Raw genomic sequence first — 20,516 nt, forward strand, 5'->3', positions numbered from 1 at the left:
CAAGGCACACGGTCAGACGGCTAATTCAATTTCCACATAAATGGTGGAGAATTTAAAGCACTTAAGAGAGAGAGGGGGAGAGGTGGGTGGGGGGTGGGAAAGAAGGTACACTTCAGGCAAGAACACGTCAATAACTAATGCATCTTTCAACGAGCCGCTCGCTAACACACCTCCACTGGGAAGTCAGCGTCTCGTGTCTAGTGGTGATGCAGTTGCCCAGATATCAGCTCTGAACGGACTTGGATTTGGATTTTGCTATTCTCTGCTGCGAAAGGGAAAGGCAGCACCAGTGTCTGTGCTCAGACAACAACAACAACAAGATTCCATTTATTGAGCGCCTTTCACGTCGGGAGGACGTCCCAAGGTGCTGTACAGTTGGGTCAGGACCCGAGCAAGGGGGAAATGGTCAGGGTGAGGGGAGGGAGGGAGCGAGGAGGGGGTAGAGAGTCGAGAGGGGAGCTGAAGGCACGGTCAAAGAGAAAGGTCTTGAGACCGGCCTTGAAGGAGGAAAGGGAGGAAGCGGCGAAGGCACTGGGGGATAGAGTTCCAGAGCCTCGGGGCTGAAAGGCTGAAGGCCCGTCCACCGATGGTAGGGCGGTTGGGGCGGGGGATGTGGAGCAGACCGGAGCCAGAGGAACGGAGGGTACGGGCAGGTAGGTAGGGGGATAGTAGGTTGGAGAGGTAGGAGGGAGCGAGGCTGTGAATGGCCTTGTAGGTGAGGATGAGGATCTTGAATTTGATTCTCTTGGGGATGGGGAGCCTTTGGAGGTGAGCGAGGGTGGGAGTGATGTGGGCACGAAGCCTGGTGCGGGACAGTACACGAGCTGCAGAGTTCTGAATGACCTGCAATGTGGAGGGAGGTGCCGGGAAGGCCGCGAGGAGAGAGTTCCCATAGTCCAGCCTTGAGGTGATAAAGGCGTGGACCAGAGTTTCAGCCGCGTGAGGGGTGAGGTAGTGCCGTAGTCTGGTGATGTTTCGGAGGTGATGGAAGGCGGTGCCAGTTGTGGCGCGGATATGAGGGAGAAAGGACAGCTCAGGGTCGAAGAGAACACCGAGGTTCCTGATGACTTTGAGAGGTGGAGAGTGCGGCCTTGGATGCTGATGGTGTCAGCGCCTGAGGTGCGGAGGCGCTGACGTGAGCCAATCAGGAGGGCCTCAGTTTTACGCACATTGAGCTGAAGAAAGTTATCTCTCGTCCAGGACTCGATGTCGGAGAGGCAGCTGTCAGGACATCGGTGGTCGTGGAGTTGAGGGTAGAGGAGGAAAGGTAGAGTTGGGTGTCATCCGCATACATGTGGAAGTTAACCCCATGTCTGCGGATGATGTCACCACAGGGGGAGCGTATAGAGGGTGAAGAGGAGGGGACCGAGGACAGAACCCTGAGGGACACCGCACGAGACAGTGCGGGGGGTGGAGGAAAAGCCGTTTGTAGAAACAAAACAAAGACCCCTTACTTCCCTCTCTCTCCCTCTAACCACTGTCTCATTCCTTTTTCTTTCTGTCTTTGTCTTGCCTCCACGAATGCACCTATGGCCACCTCCCCTCTCTTCCCCACCTCCACCACTGACTTGGGATCGAACGCTGTCTCTGTAAAGTGCTCTGAGTTATTGCCCTATGTGAAGGGGGCTATATAACTGAAAGTTGTTGTTATAATAATAACAATAATAAAAATCCTTGCATTTGGTATAGCGTCTTATCACATCGTTGCGACATCTGTAAAGTGGACAGACTGTGTACTGTGTGGGCGAAACGTGTTGTGGTAACGATCTAAGAGTTCTGGTGCAATATAAAAACACAACTGAGGTTTCCACTCCTGTTCGCTATTCAGCAATCTCCGCTGTAAGTACTGGTGTGAGCGTAAGGTCAAGCTCAGCTACGGTTCCCCCCACACCAATGATTCCGACAGCAAACAGGAAGCTTCTCCTCTCACAAACAAAGCAACAGCCACGTGGCTAAGGGCATCAATTCCCGAGCACGAACCTCATTTGCAGTTCCAGCTCTCAAATCCGCAGAATTAATACCCAAAGCATTTTGTTTTGTCGGAAGGAAAAAAAAAGGAACATCGCATGAAATACCGAAGCTTTACCTCGCTGTTCATTTGCACATTTCATCCCCTTTAAAAACTTTGGGGACATTACTCCAGGGGACGGCATCGATGAGGAGAGTGCCAGCGCATAGCTAAAGCAAGCTTCCGTCACCTCGGGACCTGGCTTTATATATAGCAAGCCTCACTTGACAAAACCCTGTCATTGGAATTCATGGAAAAAGCCTGTTATAGCCGGGGGTGCTCGCTGAATGGCATTTCAATTACAGTGCAAAGCATAAACACAGGGCTGCACTTCACATCACACTATATCAATCAGGCTTTGACCAATCGAGTAACTTTACAACCTAGACTGACAGGACCAACCTCTCAGACAGAGTTAGTGCAGCTCCTTGATTAAATTAACTCTAGATTTTAGCTCCTATGTCCTGTCTGGTCGCACTCTGGCCTTGAGGTCGGAAGGTTGTGTTGCCAAGCTCCACAAGCTCACAGACTAAGGCTGACTCCAGTGCAGGGCTGCAGGGGGCATTGCCAGAGGTGTCCTGTCTGGGTTGAGTTGCTGCGTGAGATCCTGTCTGCCTGTTCAGCCACTGCCTCAACTGATCCTAGAGATGCTAATGGAAAACAGAAGGTCGTTTCTCCCGGGGTCTGCATAGCTGTGTGAAAGATATGCTACAAATACAGTCACTGCAATGATTGTTATTTAACTTCCCCAAATAGCCCAAAACTTAAAAAGTATACATAAAAAAATAATAATGCGGTCACTCCTTCCACGACAATTTGTTTGCGGGACACTGCTGGCTGCCGCATTTCACCCGCAAAATATATAGTCACTCCGCTTTACAGTATACTCAGCGAAGGGGTTTGATGTGTCCTTAATGATGCGATGAGGCGCTATATCAAATGCAAGGATTATTAGTATTATTATTATAAACAGTCGAAATAAACATTGTGAGCCACAAGGGGAGGGAAACTCATCCCTCAACAGGTTAAATGGTTCAGCAATTTGGTAATTAGAAAAGATGTGAAAATGCAAATCCATTTGCATTTGTCACGTCTGCTAATGAGTGGGTAATTAGCAGCGAGCAGATGTTTCAGTATGGAATCGTACAAAGGCTGATTAACTGCTCATGTCGGAGGGCAAGAACTGCTGTTCCTAAACCTATGTGTCCCGAGGCCAGCCAGCAGCATCCCCAGCCCGCGCAGGCTTCAGCCGTGCTGCAATGCTGGAAGAGGTGAGTGAGCCTGCACAGTCCAGAGCTCAGTGCTGGCACCCAGCACTGAGAGCTACACTGCTGACCGGAGTTGCAGGGAGTTAGAGGAAGGGGTCACAATATTGGAGTTCTGTAGCGTAGTGGTTAGAGCGCTAGCCTCACAAGCAAGAGGACCCATGTTCAATTCCCGGACAGGGTGAAATCTTAGGCGAGTTTTCTTACTCTACACACCTCTGTTTATCCAGCAGTAAGTAGCAACCTGGTTGTTAGTAGATTGGCGGATCGCTTTTCAGGGGTAATAATCCCTCAAAAAAAATTTGCTGTGTGCAATCGGCTGACGTGTTTTGCCTACAAATTATACAGTCAATTTGCTTTACATTATATCCTGTGAAGCGCTTTGAGACCTCTCACCTATGTGATAAGGCGCTATATCAAATACAAGGATTATTATTATGAAATCCACCTTAGAGCTGAAGCTTCTAGCACAGTTCACATCCAGTCTGGTTTTGAGGGCAACTTCTCAAAAACATGGAGAGTAATTTTGAAGAATCCTCCTCCCTCCCTGACAAAACCTGCTGGTCCTCTGACTTCAGTGGGCAGCTGTGTAGATAGCAAGGTCACCTCTACACACATTTGCACACAAAGCAAAACACGAGTATGCCAGCCATCTGTGTCAGTATGCCAAGGGGGAAAAACAACAAACAGAAAGAACGGGGAAGTCAGAAGAAAGTGAGAAACGAAAAACAATTCAGCTTCAGACATAGATAGAGAGAGAAGCCTGAAACCCCGATGGGAAGAACAAATTAAAGATCGTTTGCTGCAGCTGCAGGTATTCCTTTACAGGGAATAAATACGCTCACTATAAATCACCAAACCCGACTCGAGTTTGCTGTACTAAAGGGAACTTTCCTTTGCCTTGGATGAAGAGAGCCTGGAGGAGTTCAGGCTTTTGCCCATCAGATCAGAGAAGATTGAGTGGATAAACGCTGAGGAGCTATGGTCACTGGTAATTGATCTGAGAATAACAGGGCATGAATTGAAGATTATAACGAGGAGTGTTAAAGGGAAGTGAGGAGGCTATCAGAATAAAGATAGAATTACCTGTTTTATCTAATTTCCCCTTTAAATGCCCCAGTTGAGCTGTCAACCAGGAGCATTTAAAAGGGGAATTGGATAAAGACACATGGAAGATGGGGATTAAAGGGTACTAGAAAAATTGTCATTGGAATAAACAGCTTTATTGGACTAGCAAACACAACGCTAAGACAATAGGTTGAATGGTGTCTGTCTGGGTTGCACAGGATGAGGAAGGGGACTGTGTGTGGACCTACGGGGTCAAGAGGGAAGTTTGCACAAAGAAAAATCAACCATTGACAAAACTCTGCGTTAGGAATCCAGACCAGCCTCTCGGAAGCTCCTAGTACTGAAGTCATCAGAAAAGCATTGGTCATTAAGGTAATATTAATGGCACTTTAGAACCAAAATCAATGACTGCCTTTGAAAAGCACAAAGGCCTTTGACGTCTGTGAAGTGATGAATGACGCTGTGAGTAAACAAGTACTTCCGCGCTGGCGGAGAGAATCAGCCTCACCCACCCCGACCCCTTTTAGAAGTCAGTAACTGAAAATTGAAATCGACAGTTACATCAAGTGGTGTCTACATCTCACTCGGTTAATTCGTAAAAAGTATATATACTCCATGTCTAACTAGAGTGCTGCACACATCAATTACTGGATCTAACGGGGAGTTAAATTACCATTAAAAGTATGCATTGTTACTGCACCTTACACCTCATCAATCTCAAAAGTGTTTTACAATAATTAATTGTGTTTTTTTTTGCAGACAAACACAGCAGCTGTTTTGTGCAGACAGTAAATTCCCATAAACAGCTGGGGGGTGAATAACCGATTAATAATAATAATAATCCTTGCATTTGATATAGCGCTTTTCACGTCGGGAGGACGTCCCAAAGTGCAGCACAGAACACACTGTAAAGTGAATTGACTGTATATTTGTGGGCGAACGCGGCAGCCAATTGCGCACAGCAATGTCCCACAAACAGTCGTAGATTGAAAATGACCAATTTATTATTGTTTTGTTTTGGAGGGATTATTATTAGGTGTGTGGAGTAAGGAAACTTGCCCAAGGTTTCGCCCTCTGCCTGGAATTGAACCCAGGTGTCTCGCTTGCAAAGCGAGTGCTCTAACCACTGAGCTGCAGGACTCCAATCTGGAGGATTGTTGGCTAGTGCACTGGGAGAAAGAAGCTCCTTTCTCTTCTCCAATAGAGTCATGGGATATTTGAAGGCCACCTGAACAGGCAGGTGGGACCTTGGTTTAACGTCTCATCCAAAGGAAGACACCTCTGACAATGCTTCCCCAACCCCACCACCCAGAAGTTTCAGCTTAGACTGTGAGCTCAAAGTCCTCGACCTAAACTTGGAGCTTGAACAACCTTCTGACCCAAAGGTCTGACTGAGACTGACTTACAAGAACAAACGTAGCAATCACATAACATTGACAATGTGTAATCAGCTGCCTATTGCGTTCAGAGCTCCTGATATCAGTACTCACACTGATTAAAAAGAAAGCAAAGTTCCTCTCGTCCCACCACCCTCACACCCCGCCCGCACTTTCCGATTTGGTCAGTTGTTAAACCCTGTGCCTTGGAGTCCTGTAACTTATTGGTTGGCGCACTCGCCTCGCAAGAGAGAGGACCTGGGTTCAATTCCTGGGGGTGCGAAACTTTAGGCAAGTTTCCTTACTCCACACACCTCTGTTTACCTAGCAGGAAATAGGAACCCAGTTGTTAGTCGATTGGCGGATTGCTTTTCGGGGGTAATAATCCCTCCAAAAATAATAATAATTTGGTCACTCAATCCACGACTGTTTGTGGGGACACTGCTGTGCGCAATTGTCTGATGTCTTTCGCCCACAAAACACACAGTCACTGTACAGTATATCCTGGAAGCGCTTTGAGATGTTTCAATGACATGATAAGGCGCTGTATCAAATGCGAGGATTATTATTATTATTATTATTAGTGAAAATGAATGTCCGAACTGTATGGTTGTTGAGTGATCTGATCTGTGCCAGGCCAGCAAGGTGCTACACCTAACCCTGGCCTAGAGCAAGTGGGGATGAAGCTATATATTGTGCTCACACTGGGAAGTGGACACAGATGGAAATCCACTGAGAATCAGCAGATAGTACCTGTGCGGTCAGGCAGCCGACATGCACCGTCTTTGAGGTGCCGTAACAGGGGCAATACAAACAGCAAATGAATGAACACTGCATCAGCACGTGAACTGCCTTCAAACACGATTGTTTTAAACACTTGCTGAGCTTTGATGGCTGGGACGACTCTGGCAGTGGGGTTTGGTTCCCTCTAGAGGTCAGAAACACCTCATTTCCTTCCCTCCCCACTCCCGCTGCCCAGCCTTCCCACCCCCAGTGATAGCAAACAGCCAGCTGAGCCAGTCATTGCTAACTCGACTTATGTGTACAAAGGAGGATAATAAGGAGGTTCATCATAAAGAGCCTCAATATAGCCAAGGCTTCTCCTTTTACTTAGTCATATTTGGCCGTTCAATCCATGGCTGTTTGTGGGACCATTGCTGTGCGCCATTGGCCCACAGAACACACAGTCACTCCACTTTACAGTATATTCTGTGAAGCGCTTTGAGACGTCCCAAGAACATAATAAGACGCTGTATCAAATGCAAGGATTATTATCATGTACTGCCTGACACCTGGTCAGCTCGGGGCTGTGCACTTAGGAGGATAAAAAAATCTTACTCTTCATGGTGCCGTCCTCTTCATCCTCGCTGTTGATGACCATGGTACCCATCTGGGAGTCCAGCGTGGAGCTGTCGTGCTCGATCATGGTCCGCGCTCCGTCGCTCATGGTGCCGGCCGCCCTCATGGTACCCGTCTCCTCCGCAGAGGCTCGCACCATGGTGCCCGAGTCCAACTCATCCTCTTCCTGTCAACAACAACAACAACCACAAACTACATTTACACAGCGGCTTCCACGTTCAGGGAGGACGTCCCAAGGCGTTGGGCAGTCAGGGATTTGCACCCAAGCTGGGAGTTGGGATCGGGGGGGGGAATAAAAGTGGTTATGGCAGTGGGCTCATTGGGAAATAAGAGAAGACAACTCAACCCACTGAAGTTTTAACACTCAATGAGAACAGCTGCGACTGAGCCAGAAGACTTGATGGGCATTTATCACACTGACATCTGCTACAGCACAGTCATATGAGATGACCAGTCACATCCATAGTGTGGACTGCCTGGGAAAGGCAGTGTGCGGGCAGTCTCCTCCCCAGCATGAAGCACACCTGCTGGAGGTTCTCTGAAGACCTAGGATCGTGACAACCTCAGGATGGTCAGTGCCAAGGGAAGAGGAGAGGACAGCAACACTGCCCCGTGGTGTTGTTGAAAAGAGGGGAAATGGTAAAGGTTTAAGATTATGGAGTACTGTTGCTCAATGGTTAGAGCACTCGCCTCGCAAGCGAGAGGACTTGGGTTCGATTTCCGGCAGGGTAAAACGTTGGGCAAGTTTCCTTACTTCACACGCCTCTGTTTACCTAACAATAAGAAGGAACCCAGTTGTTAATCGATTGGCGGATCACTTTTCTGGGGGTAATAATTCCTTCAAAATAAATTAAAATAATTTGGCCACTCAATCCACTGTTTGCGGGACACTGTTGTGTGTGTTTCACCCACAAAATATATACAATCACTTTACAGTATAGTCTGCGAAGTGCTTTGAGACGTCTCGAAGACATGATAAGGTCCTATATCAAATGCAAGGATTATTATTATTGGCTCGGTGCTCGATCCAACTGTGCTGTTGCTCACTAGGCTATCAATGATGCCTTTAAGAATGGCCCAGTGGGTAAGGTGCAGAACACAAGTAAAGGCATTGGTTAGTGCTCAAGGTTATTCGGTGACTTGAGTCGCTGCTCGAGTCACTCGTACTCTCCCCTGCACAGAGAGTCAGACAATAATTTGTACAGATGCTCTATTTTAGGCACTTCCTATTCATGGCACTTCTCATTAAATGCTGCTCCAGTCCCAATCAGTTCCAGGTAACACATTGTTCGGTCACTTCCATTGTTGAGGAACAATAGACTGTCCTCAGGGTGACCCGAAGGTATTCACAAAAATCACAAAGGAGCAAGCATCTGTTTCCCAATTGAAACCTCAACCCTTTCCACACACTCACCATTGTGATTTGACGCGTCACAAAGGGGGCAAGTGAATTGGCATTTTGTTCGGGAAGTTTCCCCTCACAAACAAAGCGTGTGTCGGGGCAGACAACTCAGTGGCTCGAGCGGGTAGGGTATCCACTGACAGACGGCCCACTCACTCAGGAGTGAATTTGGACATGAACTTCGATTCACGCTGATCGTGGGAATCCTGAACTAGGGAGGCAGCAAAGTCAACAACAACAAATGGCATTTACACACTGACATTCAAGTTGGAAGAACGTCCCAAGGCGCTGGACAGTCAGGGTTTCGGACCTGAGCTGGGGTTGGGTGAGGAGGGGCAGAGGGCAGGGAGAGTTGGGCGTAGGAGAATGACCAAAGGAGGCAAGGTGAGGTGAAGGGACTGTGGGATGGAGTTGCAAAGGATGGGGGTAGAAAGGCTGAAGGCCGGGGGGACATGGAGCAGGTCAGAGTCCGCTGAGTAAAGTCGACTGAATCTGTTGCAAGTTATAATAATAATAATATAATAATAATCCTTGCATTTGATATAGCGCTTTTCACGTCAGGAGGACGTCCCAAAGCGCTTCACAGAACACATTGTAAAGTGAATTGACTGTATATTTGTGGGCGAACGCGGCAGCCAATTGCGCACAGCAATGTCCCACAAACAGTCGTAGATTGAAAATGACCAATTTATTATTGTTGTTTTTTGGAGGGATTATTATTAGGCTCTGTGTGGAGTATGGAAACTTGCCCAAGGTTTCGCCCTCTGCCTGGAAGTTAGTTTATAAAATAGGTACCAAGTGATGCTGAGACACTGCATGTCATGGCACAAAGCAGCTTGTGCCACATTGTCCAAACCACAGCAAGTGATGGATCGAACTCTTCAGCTGCAATTAACTGTTCCAACAAAAATATTCATCGGGTGTGGTCTTATTCTAAACCCCCACCCACCCTTCATCAGAACAAGCATGCTAAAACACACACAATCCCACAGCAAAACCCATGCTCAGAGAAAACACGCACACACATTTGATAGATCCGAGAGCACACTACACTGTAATACAGCTCTCAGGATAACCAGACTTCTCTCACATTCACACACACGCACACTCGCGCATGTGCACATACTCAACGAATAGTTCAGAGAGCAGCTGCGCACAATCCCAGCTGATAGATCTGAGAGCGATATCACGCACACACTCACACACACACTGCAGACAGCTCAGAGTGCGCACAACACACTCACACAAATTATGCAACAGAGAGCAAGCACAATCTCTCCGGCACGCACACCCTTACTGACTCACACTTATGCACACACACGCACGCACGCAAATCATGCAACCGGCTGATCAGAGAGCAACCACAATCTCTCTGGCACGCAGAAAGTTACTGGCTCAAGCTTACACGCAAACACGCCACACACGCACACACACGCACGCACAAGTCATGCTGCTCACCTCAATTCTATGCCTATTTCTATTCAACAGAACAAATTTTCTATAAATTGGTTTCTGCAAGAGAGAGGGATTACAGAACAGAGAAACAGGGCAAGCGAGTGAGAAAAAAAAAGCCACTTTGTCCTTCAAGCGAAGAGTGGGTGTGTGTATGTGTGTGTGTGAGATAAAGACTTGAATTAACGACCTAATTCCCTGGGAGGGAACAGAGTGAGACGCTCCCAGGTAATTAGCTCATTAACTTGCCGAATTAACAAGCTAATTAGGATCTTACTGAGTTCTCGTCGTCGTCCTGATCCAGGTCCCGCTGCTGCTCCTCCTGCTTCTTCAGTTTAATTTCCATGGCGTCATTGATCAGGGCGCGTAGGATAGACACCGGCTTGGCAGCTTTAATGAAGGGGTGCTGAAAACACAAAGCAGGACCGCAACAACAAATTGCATTTATATATCGCCCCCTCATGCAGGGTAGCGTCGCAGAGCGCTTGACACGTCGCTGAACCGGGGGGACGGGAAGATGACTGTAGGCATGGTCGAAGAGGAAGGGCTTCCAGCGCGATCTGAAGGTGCGGAAGGAAGGAGGGGGAAAGGCAGACGGATAGAGGATGAATGTTCCAGAATTGCGGGGCGTAGTGGCTGAAAGCACAGCTGCCGATGGCGGAATGGGACACGCAGAAGGCCGGAGCCAGGCGAGCGGAGGTAGCTGGAGTAAGCAGGTCAGAGTGAGAGGTAGGGAGGTGCCAGGGCAGGAAGGGATTTGAAAGCGTCCTGCTGATTGAGTTGTTCCACCACGCCCCACCCACGGCCTGTGACTGTCGCTATGGCTGTACCTGTAACAGCTGGGTGGCTGCGGCTCTGTGCTCAGGGTTTTTCACCAGACACTGCTTCACAAAATCCGTAAACTCGTCCGACCACAGCTCTGGCTTCCGGAACGTTGGTGGTGGGTTTGTGGGAATCATGAAAATAGCCTGTGGGACACATAGAAAAGCAACGCCCTGAGTCGAGGATGGAAAATTGTAATCGACTCCGTGAGACCAGATGCAAAGATTTCTAAGGTTTGTAAGAGAAGCCCCCTCAGCCGCTGGAGCTCTCGTCTCTGGGCAAGTGAGATGCCTAACCCTAGCCGTTATAGCCAAACAACCATGGAAGGTTCTGGATTCCTGACTCATATTGAGCTCATACGTGAGCTCAGGCTGTGCTGATGCAGGGTGGGTGGGGAGGGAGGGAGGGAGAGAGGAAGAGAGGGCAGAGCTGCATTGTCAGAGGTGGGAGAGGTGAGGGAGGGAGGGAGGGAGGGCGGGAGGGGGGGAAGGGAGAAGGGGGGAGGGTATCGCTGCATTTTCGGAGGTGTCAGCAAACTGAGGTACCATCGGCCTGTTCAGACACTGCTTCACAAAACAACAAGTTTGTTATAACAAGGAGTTTTCATCGCTGTTTCCTGGCTAACAATCCTCCACATACACTGCTCATTTACCTCCTGGCTGTTGGTGGGTTCTTGCTGTTCACAAAATGACTGTCAGGTTTCCCTACCAAATACATCACTGTGCCTGACAGCAATTCCTTGTAAAGCACTTTAAGATATTTGGATGCTATCAGTGCTGTATTAAATACAAATGCAATGGATATTGTTATTGATCCCCTGGGTCTGTTTGATTGTTCATACACTGCCAATTCTACTTGAGTTTCCATATTTTTCCCATACCAAGTTCCGTGATCCTATCACCTCCATCCTCGCCGGACTCCACAGCCTCCCCAAGCTCCAGAATCCTTGTCCTCACCTTCAAAGCCCTCCACGGCCTCGCTCCTCCCTACCTCTGTGACCTGCTAACTCCATATAGACCTGTCCGTTCCCTCCGCCTGCTCCATGTCCCCCGCCCAGCTCACACCAACATCGTTTGTCAGGACCTCAGCATCTCTGCCCCCACCCTTTGGAACTCCATCCCACAGTCCCTTCGCCTACCCTTCCCTCGCCTCCTCAGGGCCTGTTTCAAGATCCTCTCCAAATCCCTGATAGTCCAGCACCTTGGGATGTCCTTCTGACGTGAAAGGCGCCGTGTAAATGTCATTTGTTATTGCTGTTGTTGACTGCTCCTTACCCTCATGGGATGAATGTCGGCGTAGGGCGGTTTCCCCTCCGCCATTTCTATCGCTGAGATGCCCAGCGACCAGATATCAGCCACACAATTGTAACCGATCTCCTGGATCACTTCCGGTGCCATCCAGAAGGGAGTTCCGATCACGGTATTCCTCTTTGCCATTGTGTCCTGGGTACAGACGGACAGACACACACATAGAGTTAGGTTACTTTACTGAGCAGAAACCTCCTCGGTGAGCAGGGTTTGTCAGTGAGCAAAGGGAAGAAAATAAACCAGGTATCCAGCAAGATACCCCCCCACAATAAGTCCTCAGCTAGACCCCCAGATCGCCACCACTTCACCACAGATTGAGTGTTTCACCACACGTTTGAGACCCACGTTCAGGCACAATTTTACATCCCAAGTGAAATACCAGTGAAATGACTCACACACAGGCAGTCTAGAATCATCTCAGAAGTTATTTGATGAAGGATCTCCCCCTTGCGACACATTGTGGCCAAATGAGACCTTCCCCTCCTCAACGTGGAGCACAAATACATTGAATGTTAAACTCCCTCCCACTGCCCCGTTCACCTCCCACCCGCCACTGGCAAAAATGAATTTGCTGCCATAAACATCACTGATCACAGAGACAACTAATTGTCAATTATGCTCTGTATTATTGTGCTGCTGATAAACAGGGTGAACAAGATCAGCCGAGAACCAAAGACAGAGGATAACTAATCTGTCATAAAAAACTGAAGTGGCTGGGAGCACTCAGCAGGTCAGGCAGCATCCATGGAGAGATGAAAGTGGAGGAAAGGTCATTGACCTGAAACGTTAACTCACTTTCCTCTCTCCGTAGATGCTGCCTGACCTGCTGAGCTTTCCCAGTGACTTCGTTTTTATTTCAGATTTCCGGCATCTGCTGTATTTTGCCTTTTGTTTAATAACTAGTCTGTCTGTTAGTTCTGCCACCCCCCCACCCCAACCCACCCCACTCACGCACACACTCACACGCCATCCTCTGCCCCAGACTCTGTGCTGAGTCACTTACAGTGAGCTGCCCAGCGACTCCGAAATCTGCCAGCTTGGCGTGGCCCTCATTGTTCAGCAGGATGTTCCCGGCTTTGATGTCTCGGTGGATTTTCCTCATGAAGTGCAGGTACTCCAGCCCCTTCAGCGTGGACTGTAATATTGTGGCGATCTCGTCTTCTGTTAGCTGAGGAACCGAGTGACACAACGTTAACAGAAACAATCTGCATTTACCAAGCGCCCCCTCACGCAGGACAGCGTCCCAGAGCGCTTGACAGTGGCGGAGCACGACGCCGAGCGGGGAGAGGGGGGAAGGTGACCGTGGGCATGGTTCTGCTTAATAGTCTTCCTTGTCAATTAACACAGCTACACATTTACCAATTGGAAAAAGAGGGTGTTCCATTGATTAGCATTTGGTAACGCTCCTTAGGGAACCCGTGGAAGCAGAAAGTGTTGATTCTTTCCAATGCAAATGCGATAGATTTCTTGAGGGATATAATACAGTCAATTCAATTTACAGTATATTCTGTGTATTTGAGACGTCTTGAAGATGTGATAAGGCCCTATAACAAATGCATGGATTATTATCATTTATATTTGGGGATACAGTATATGAGTTCAGGATGTGACACGTGCAAGTGACGGTGGAAGGTGACCTGGATGGACCTTGGTCTTTTTTCGTCCAACAATTCCTATATTCAAATGTCCAAGCACTGCTCTGAAGGACTGGAACAGATTACCCTGCACTGCGCGCTTACCGTTTTATTCCGTATCCGGATGAGATCGGAGACTGAGCCGGCTCCACAGTATTCCATCACAATCCACAGGTCTCGGTTCTTGAAGTAGCTTCCGTAATACTTGACCACGTGGCAGCTGCAAAGTGAAGGGGTGATGTGGTACTTGCCCAGCAAACACACACACACACTCCATTCCAGTTACACCACCCTCTCACCTGCCCTACCCCCATCAGCCCCGCCCCCTCACCTGCCTGCCCCCTCGGCCCCACCCGCCCCACCCGAATCAGCTCCACCCCTCATCTGCCCGTCCACATCAGCCCCACCCACCCATTCCCACCCTTATCAGCCCGCCCCTCATCTGCCCCACCTTTATCAACCCCACCCCTCACCTGCCCTCATTTGTCCCAACCTCACCTGTCCCAACCTCATCAGCCCCGTCCCTCATCTGCCACGTCCCCTCTCCTGCCCCAATGCCCCTCACCTGTCACACTGCTGCATGATGGAGATCTCCTTGATGATCTCCTGCAGGTCAGACTCCACAGGCACCTGTTTGATGGCCACAACCTGGCCAGATTCTTTGTGAATGGCTTTGAAAACACTGCCATAGGACCTGAGGAAGCAAGGCAAGTCATTGATACCAGATAATCCAGAACATCCCAATGACACAAAATGGGGCCATTATTTAGCGAGAGAGACAGTCACTAAACATGGGAGCTAAGGCAGCCCCGTTATACTGTGGATTGGGATTTTATGGGCGCCCAACTCCTGCCTTAAAACATAGTCCAAAAGCAGGCGTATTCATTTGGAAGCCGCTTAGCCACAGTTCTTAAAAAGGAGCCAGCTTCCAAATTAATAATAATTCTTGTATTTGATCCAGGGCCTTATCATGTCGGAAGGACATCTCAAAGAATTTACTGTGAAATGGAATCACTGTGTATTTGTAGGTAAACACGGCAGCACAATTGCCCACAGCAATGACCCACAAACAGCCATGAAACAAGTGACCAGATTCAAACCGGATTTAAGAATGTTTCATAATACTGGCTACTCCTAATTTCTAGGGCACTGCGCTTGCACAGACCAGTTGGAATTCGGGGTCCTGAGGTGTAAACACAGAACAGAAACCACCCACGGCTTGTCAAGAGTTTTAAAGGAAGTGAAAGGCAATTTAACCCTCTTCTGTTGATTTATAGTGGGGGGTGGCGTGGGGAAGCATCGACTTTCAGAGGCTGACGTCAAACAAACCTGGTTGCTGAGGAGCTGGCCAGAACTCTGCACAACATGCTTATCTCAGTATAACACAGGAAGCCTGCAAGCAGTGTCAAGGGCTGTGTGTTTCAGGGGAAGCTGTATGACCGCGTTTCCTATCTAACGCAAGTCAGCTGTGACACACAAAAAAACCTGTAGCCGCAGCCAAAATAGAAACAAACACGCCCACGCTCACTCGTGAAGAGGCATAGTCCATACAACTCGCCTCTGCCCTGCCTGTGTGGAAGTGCCCATAGTCGCTCTTCAGTTCAGTGTATTAAATGCCGAGATCCTACACGTAATTACTCTCAAGTGTAGTGACTAGCGTTTCTATAGGGTCTCCACAAATTCCTGTTACCCCCATGTTTTTTCTCTCTCTCTCTCTCTCTACAGTGCACTGACCTTACAACTGAAACACGTGGAAGAATGATGATAATTGTATTTAGAAGTGCTTCACTGTATTCAGCACAAGTTTTGCCCACAAAATGCACAGTCAATTCACTTTACAGTGTATCCTGTGAAGCGCTTTGAGACGTCTCGAAGACATGATAAGGCGCTATAACAAATGCAAGGATTATTGTTACTATTATTAACTATATTTAAACATCCAGGGGATCGATGTTTGTGTGTGGTGTGTGTGAGTGAGTGAGCGCCATAATTTTCATGGCAGATAATGATCCATCGCCATGTTCGGTGAACATCCTCCATAGCATGGATGTAGATGGAGTCAGTGAGGAGGAGAAATGCATCTCTGGCGGCTTGTTTCAGTTCCTTCGTAGTTTCATATTGTTGTTTTGTAACAGGGGATAACAGGACTTTGTGGACACCCTCTTGACAACACAGCACCAGGAAGGTTCCACAAATAGCCATGAGCTTAAGGACCAATTTATCAGGAATTTACCTGGAGACTTGGGGACGGAAGGAACCAGGAACTGGGTTTGTTTTTTTTGTTTTCTTTTCTTTTTTTTGTTTGTCGTGTTTGTGGTCTCAGTCAATCATTGAGGGGCCGCACTCGCCGAGCCCCCGGGGGCAGGACTGTCACCTCTCACTGAACTGCTCACACTCACCCTTCACCGAGTTTTTCTAATACATCGAAGACTTCTTCTGGCTGTTTGGTCAAGCTGTCCTCACTTAGCTTCTTCAGAGACCTGTTGGAAGGGGAACAAAAAGCTGTATATCACGGAGGCCTTAACTGTGGTACAGCGATCGTGGGTTCTGTCAATCTAACTTCCAATCCTAATGTTTCGCGCACAAAATACACAGTTAACCCTCTTTACAATATATCCTGTGAAGCGCTTTGGGGCATCTCAACGATGTGATACGGCGCTGTATCAAAGGCAAGAATTATTATTATTTCCCCCTCCAACCACCGCCACTGATATGAATTCCAAAGAGCCCACTATTATACTCGCCCCCGAGTTTGCAGTCTACTGTTTACTGTTTACTAACGTACAACATGGAAGCGAGAACCAGTCATTCAGCTCCTCAAACCTTTGCTAACACTCCACCCAGCTTCCTGCCGACAGCACGTCACACAATGTGACAGAGGAGCAGTTTGGAGTGTTTGAAGCATTCTATTAAAACCAAAATATCTCAAAGGCTTCACAGGTAACTCCTGTCAGGCTGTAGCAGCTGCATTTGTTGGCAAACGCAGCAGTCAATTTGCGGGCAGCAAAGTCCCACAAACTGTCACGGAGTGAATGGCGAGAGAGGCGAAACTCCCTTCTCTTTTTCAACAATTTGGTGGGTTTTTAACAGCCCCTGAACAGACAGATCAGCCTCGATTTGATTTATCATCCAACGATACAGCGACCCCCCCTCTCCTCGCCCCCCGAACACACACTCACAAACAACACTGCACGGGAGAGTCAGCCTAGCCCTGTGGTTTGAACCCACAGCTCCTCCTCAGCCGAGCCGGGCGACACTTAACACACCTAAAAGTTACTCAGATTTACATCGAGTGCCACAGGACGGAAACAGGCCATTCGGCCCAGCCTGGCGCTGAAAGCGTAGTGCACAAGGTGTCAGTGTGACAGAGACAGATGTTGGCTTTTCTTGACGGTTATTTTCAGGGGCGAGTGGGGATTCCACCTCACCAACTGCCATCTCTTATGTCTATGAATAAAGACACCATCTAGAGTCTGCTGTCTTTAAGCAAAGGGGTACCGAAGGCACGGTACAGTACACCAGATGACTGTGGACTGTAACACTCAGACTGGTACCTCTCAGGCATTTGTCAGTGTCTGTGCGTTTACAGTCAGGTCCATCTTTGCATTAGTAAATGGATTCTCAATACCTGCTCTGCTCTTTTTGTGTCCGTTTGTCCACAAGTATGCACCGGGCAGTAATTATTTGTGAAGCACGTTGTGGACATGTTGATGTTATATGGGTTATGTCAAACGATAGAATTATTATTATAATACAATAATTTTTGCGTTTGATATACCGCTTATCACAAATGCTTTGTGTACTTTGTGGGCGAAAGGCGGCTGCCAGCTGCATACAGCGGTGTCTCACAAACAGTCTTGAAGTGAGTGACCAATTATGTTTGGGGGATTGTTGGCCAGGACATCGGAAGAGAGAAATTCCCTTCTCTATTCAAATAGCGCCGCGGGATCTTTAACATCCACCTGGTCAGGCAGACGGGACCATAGTTTAACGTCTCATCCGAAGTATTATACAACAGTATAAAGCTAGACTAACAAGCCACTAAGCTAAAAGTAAAGCTCGCGGTGACGGCAGCTCCCTGGGGCACATGCCCACTTCTGTTCTCAGCTTTACTGACAAGGGTTTAAGTAGCAAATCAAGGTGATAATTAACTCTCTTTCCAATTGATGGCTAGAGTTTTGCCATTCTACAACTGTGCACCACGGCTTTTATCCCACTCCCTGCTTAATGCTGTGTGTAATTAAGTGGTTCATCGCTCCGCTGGGAGCTTTGCAGAGTGAGTGTCACTGTGTCAGGCCTCTGTGTTATCTCCTGCGGCAGAGAGACAAGAGAGGGACAGCATAGGTTGGTCCAGGCCTGAGACAAGGCTGATAAACGTCTGTGGATTGGGATTGCGAGCTCAGGGATGGCCTTATTTATTGGGGTTTTGGGGTCCTTAATAACATGCTCAGAGACAGTCCCAGGCTTCGAGCGCACACACTCTGCGCTCCACTGGCTCTGATAAGATAGATAACCAGCGGCGGTGGAGAACATTACCTTTTGCTAACCCAATGGACTGTTATCTCAACCGCCATAAACCACAATGCAGCACTAACACGGGCTGGAAATTCTCCATTGTTCCCGTTTGATAATCACAGGCGATGTGTGTTGCGAACAACAGTGACAACAACAAGATTCCATTTATAGAGCGCCTTTCACGTCGGGAGGACGTCCCAAAGCGCTGTACAGTTGGGTCAGGACCCGAGTAGGGGGGAAATGGTCAGGGTGAGGGGAGGGAAGGGAGGGAGCGAGGAGGGGGTAGAGAGTCGAGAGGGGAGCTGAAGGCTCGGTCAAAGAAAAAGGTTTGAGACCGACCTTGAAGGAGGAAAGGGAGGAAGCGGCGAAGGCACTGGGGATGGAGTTCCAGAGCCTCGGGGCTGAGAGGCTGAAGGCCCGACCACCGATGTTAGGGCGGTTGGGGCGGGGGATGTGGAGCAGACCGGAGCCAGAGGAACGGAGGGTACGGGCGGGTATGTAGGGGGATAGTAGGTCAGAGAGGTAGGAGGGAGCGAGGCCGTGAATGGCCGTGTAGGTGAGGATGAGGATCTTGAAGTCGAACAACTCTTCACACTGCTTTTAGGGGCTGTTCTGAAATGACTTTGTTCAGGTGATGTCACCTGTGATGATCTTTATTTTTTAGCTTGTTCGTGTTTCTTCTCCCCTGAAGTCCCACTACTCTCTACTCCAATCCCATTCCCTGCTCTCTCTCTCTCCCCATCGTATCTGTGTTGGTGCTCACTCCTCCACTGGAGCTCTCTACTCCAACTCCATTCCCTGCTCTCTCCACGGGCCTGTGTCGGCTCTTTGAAAGAGCCATCCAACAAGTCCTACTCCCCCGCTCTTTCCCCACAGCTCTGCAAATTTTTTTTCTTTTCAGGTATCTATCCAATTCCCTTTTGAAAGTTATTATCGAATCTGTTTCCACCACCCTTTCAGGCAGTGTATTCCAGACCGCAACAACTCTCAGTGAAGCGCAACCTAACATTCTACGATAGCTTTAAATGTTTAAACCCCAAGCGGAGGCAGCACAGTCAGGAAGGGAGAAACTAAGGCGTGTGGAGCTATGAACAGACAGTTGCAATAGTGAGATTGCTGCAACGCCTTGCAATGTGGATGTGAATGTGCCCTCTGGGTGACTCCCACAGCGAGTTGCTGTCTGTGCTGCTCTTTCTGACGACTCACTGACATGAGATAGAATTTATCGCACCACTTTTAAGCGCTGTTTTAACGAAAGAATACTTATGAAAAGAAACTAAGCAAAGATTACTGTAACTGTAAGAGGACGTGAGAAAAGGGCAGGAGGAGTGGGGCCTAAACGGAGACCTCTCCCAGAGAGCCGGCACAGTCATGATGGGCCGAATGGCCTCTATCAGCACTGGAGCTTTCTAGAATTCCACACTTGGGCCCTGGTTGAAATAAATTGCAAGGTTTAATCCATCTCTTGAACAATTAATAATGATCCTTAATAATCCTATGATATGGCACCATATCACGTCTTCGAGACATCTCAAAGCACTTCACAGAAGATCCTGTAAAGTGTAGTGACTGTGTATTTTGTGGCCGAAAAGTGGAAAAGTGATCCGCCAATCAGCTAATAACTGAGTTCCTACCTACTGCTAGGTATACAGACGCGTGCGGAGTAAGAAAACTTGCCAAACGTCTCATCCTGCCTGGGAATTGAACCCGGGTCATCTCTCTTGAGAGGCAAGTGTTTTAACAACTAAGCTACAGGACTACATGTTGTGTAAATGGCGGGGGGGTGGGGGGGGGGGGGGGGGGGGGGGGAGCTGAATTTCCAGTGAAACACAGCTTTAAATTCCAGCCTTGACACTCTATCTCACTGAGCACAAGGGACAACAGGCTCCTCACATTTCTCTTCCTCTTTTCTGAGCCATCCTGTTCCCCATCAGTCAGCACATTGGTGACTCGCTCGGCAGCCCAGGGGGATGTGAGACTTTCACAGAGACGGACTGGAGCCCATTTTACTCTCTGTCCTTATATAGTCTCTGTCCTCTCCATTGTGGGGAGCGGAGCCATGAGCCAAGGCTCTCTTTTTTTGAGAAAAACGTGCCAAGTGGAAGATATTGTGAGCAGCAAAACCACAATGGAAAAACCCACCAGAAAGACTTATACAGATTATATGAGAAGCCAAGGAAAAATGCGAGAGGAAACACAGCAGACACTCGCAGAAGGTGACACACTCCTGCACACACAAGGGTGATATTACTTAGATTCACCGGGGGTGGGGGGGGCGGGGGGAAGGAATTCTAACCCACTGATTTCT

General features: G+C 48.5%; 1 protein-coding gene across 1 annotated transcript in view; it reads right to left on the bottom strand.

The window, feature by feature from the left end:
• Positions 1–20,516, bottom strand: part of LOC103190959 (serine/threonine-protein kinase 3/4) — a 41,856-nt gene that overhangs the window by 16,551 nt on the left and 4,789 nt on the right. Inside the window, exons 2-9 of the mRNA XM_042341771.1 lie at positions 16,093–16,173; positions 14,259–14,387; positions 13,799–13,913; positions 13,063–13,227; positions 12,027–12,194; positions 10,761–10,898; positions 10,208–10,336; positions 7,056–7,242 (exon numbers count right to left, since the gene is read on the bottom strand). Of these exons, the coding sequence (XP_042197705.1) occupies positions 7,056–7,242; positions 10,208–10,336; positions 10,761–10,898; positions 12,027–12,194; positions 13,063–13,227; positions 13,799–13,913; positions 14,259–14,387; positions 16,093–16,173 (1,112 nt within the window). The remainder of the gene's footprint in view (positions 1–7,055; positions 7,243–10,207; positions 10,337–10,760; positions 10,899–12,026; positions 12,195–13,062; positions 13,228–13,798; positions 13,914–14,258; positions 14,388–16,092; positions 16,174–20,516) is intronic.

Source organism: Callorhinchus milii, unplaced genomic scaffold (genome assembly GCF_018977255.1).
Source record: "Callorhinchus milii isolate IMCB2004 unplaced genomic scaffold, IMCB_Cmil_1.0 Scaffold18, whole genome shotgun sequence".
In the NCBI taxonomy this organism is placed as follows: Eukaryota; Metazoa; Chordata; class Chondrichthyes; order Chimaeriformes; family Callorhinchidae; genus Callorhinchus; species Callorhinchus milii.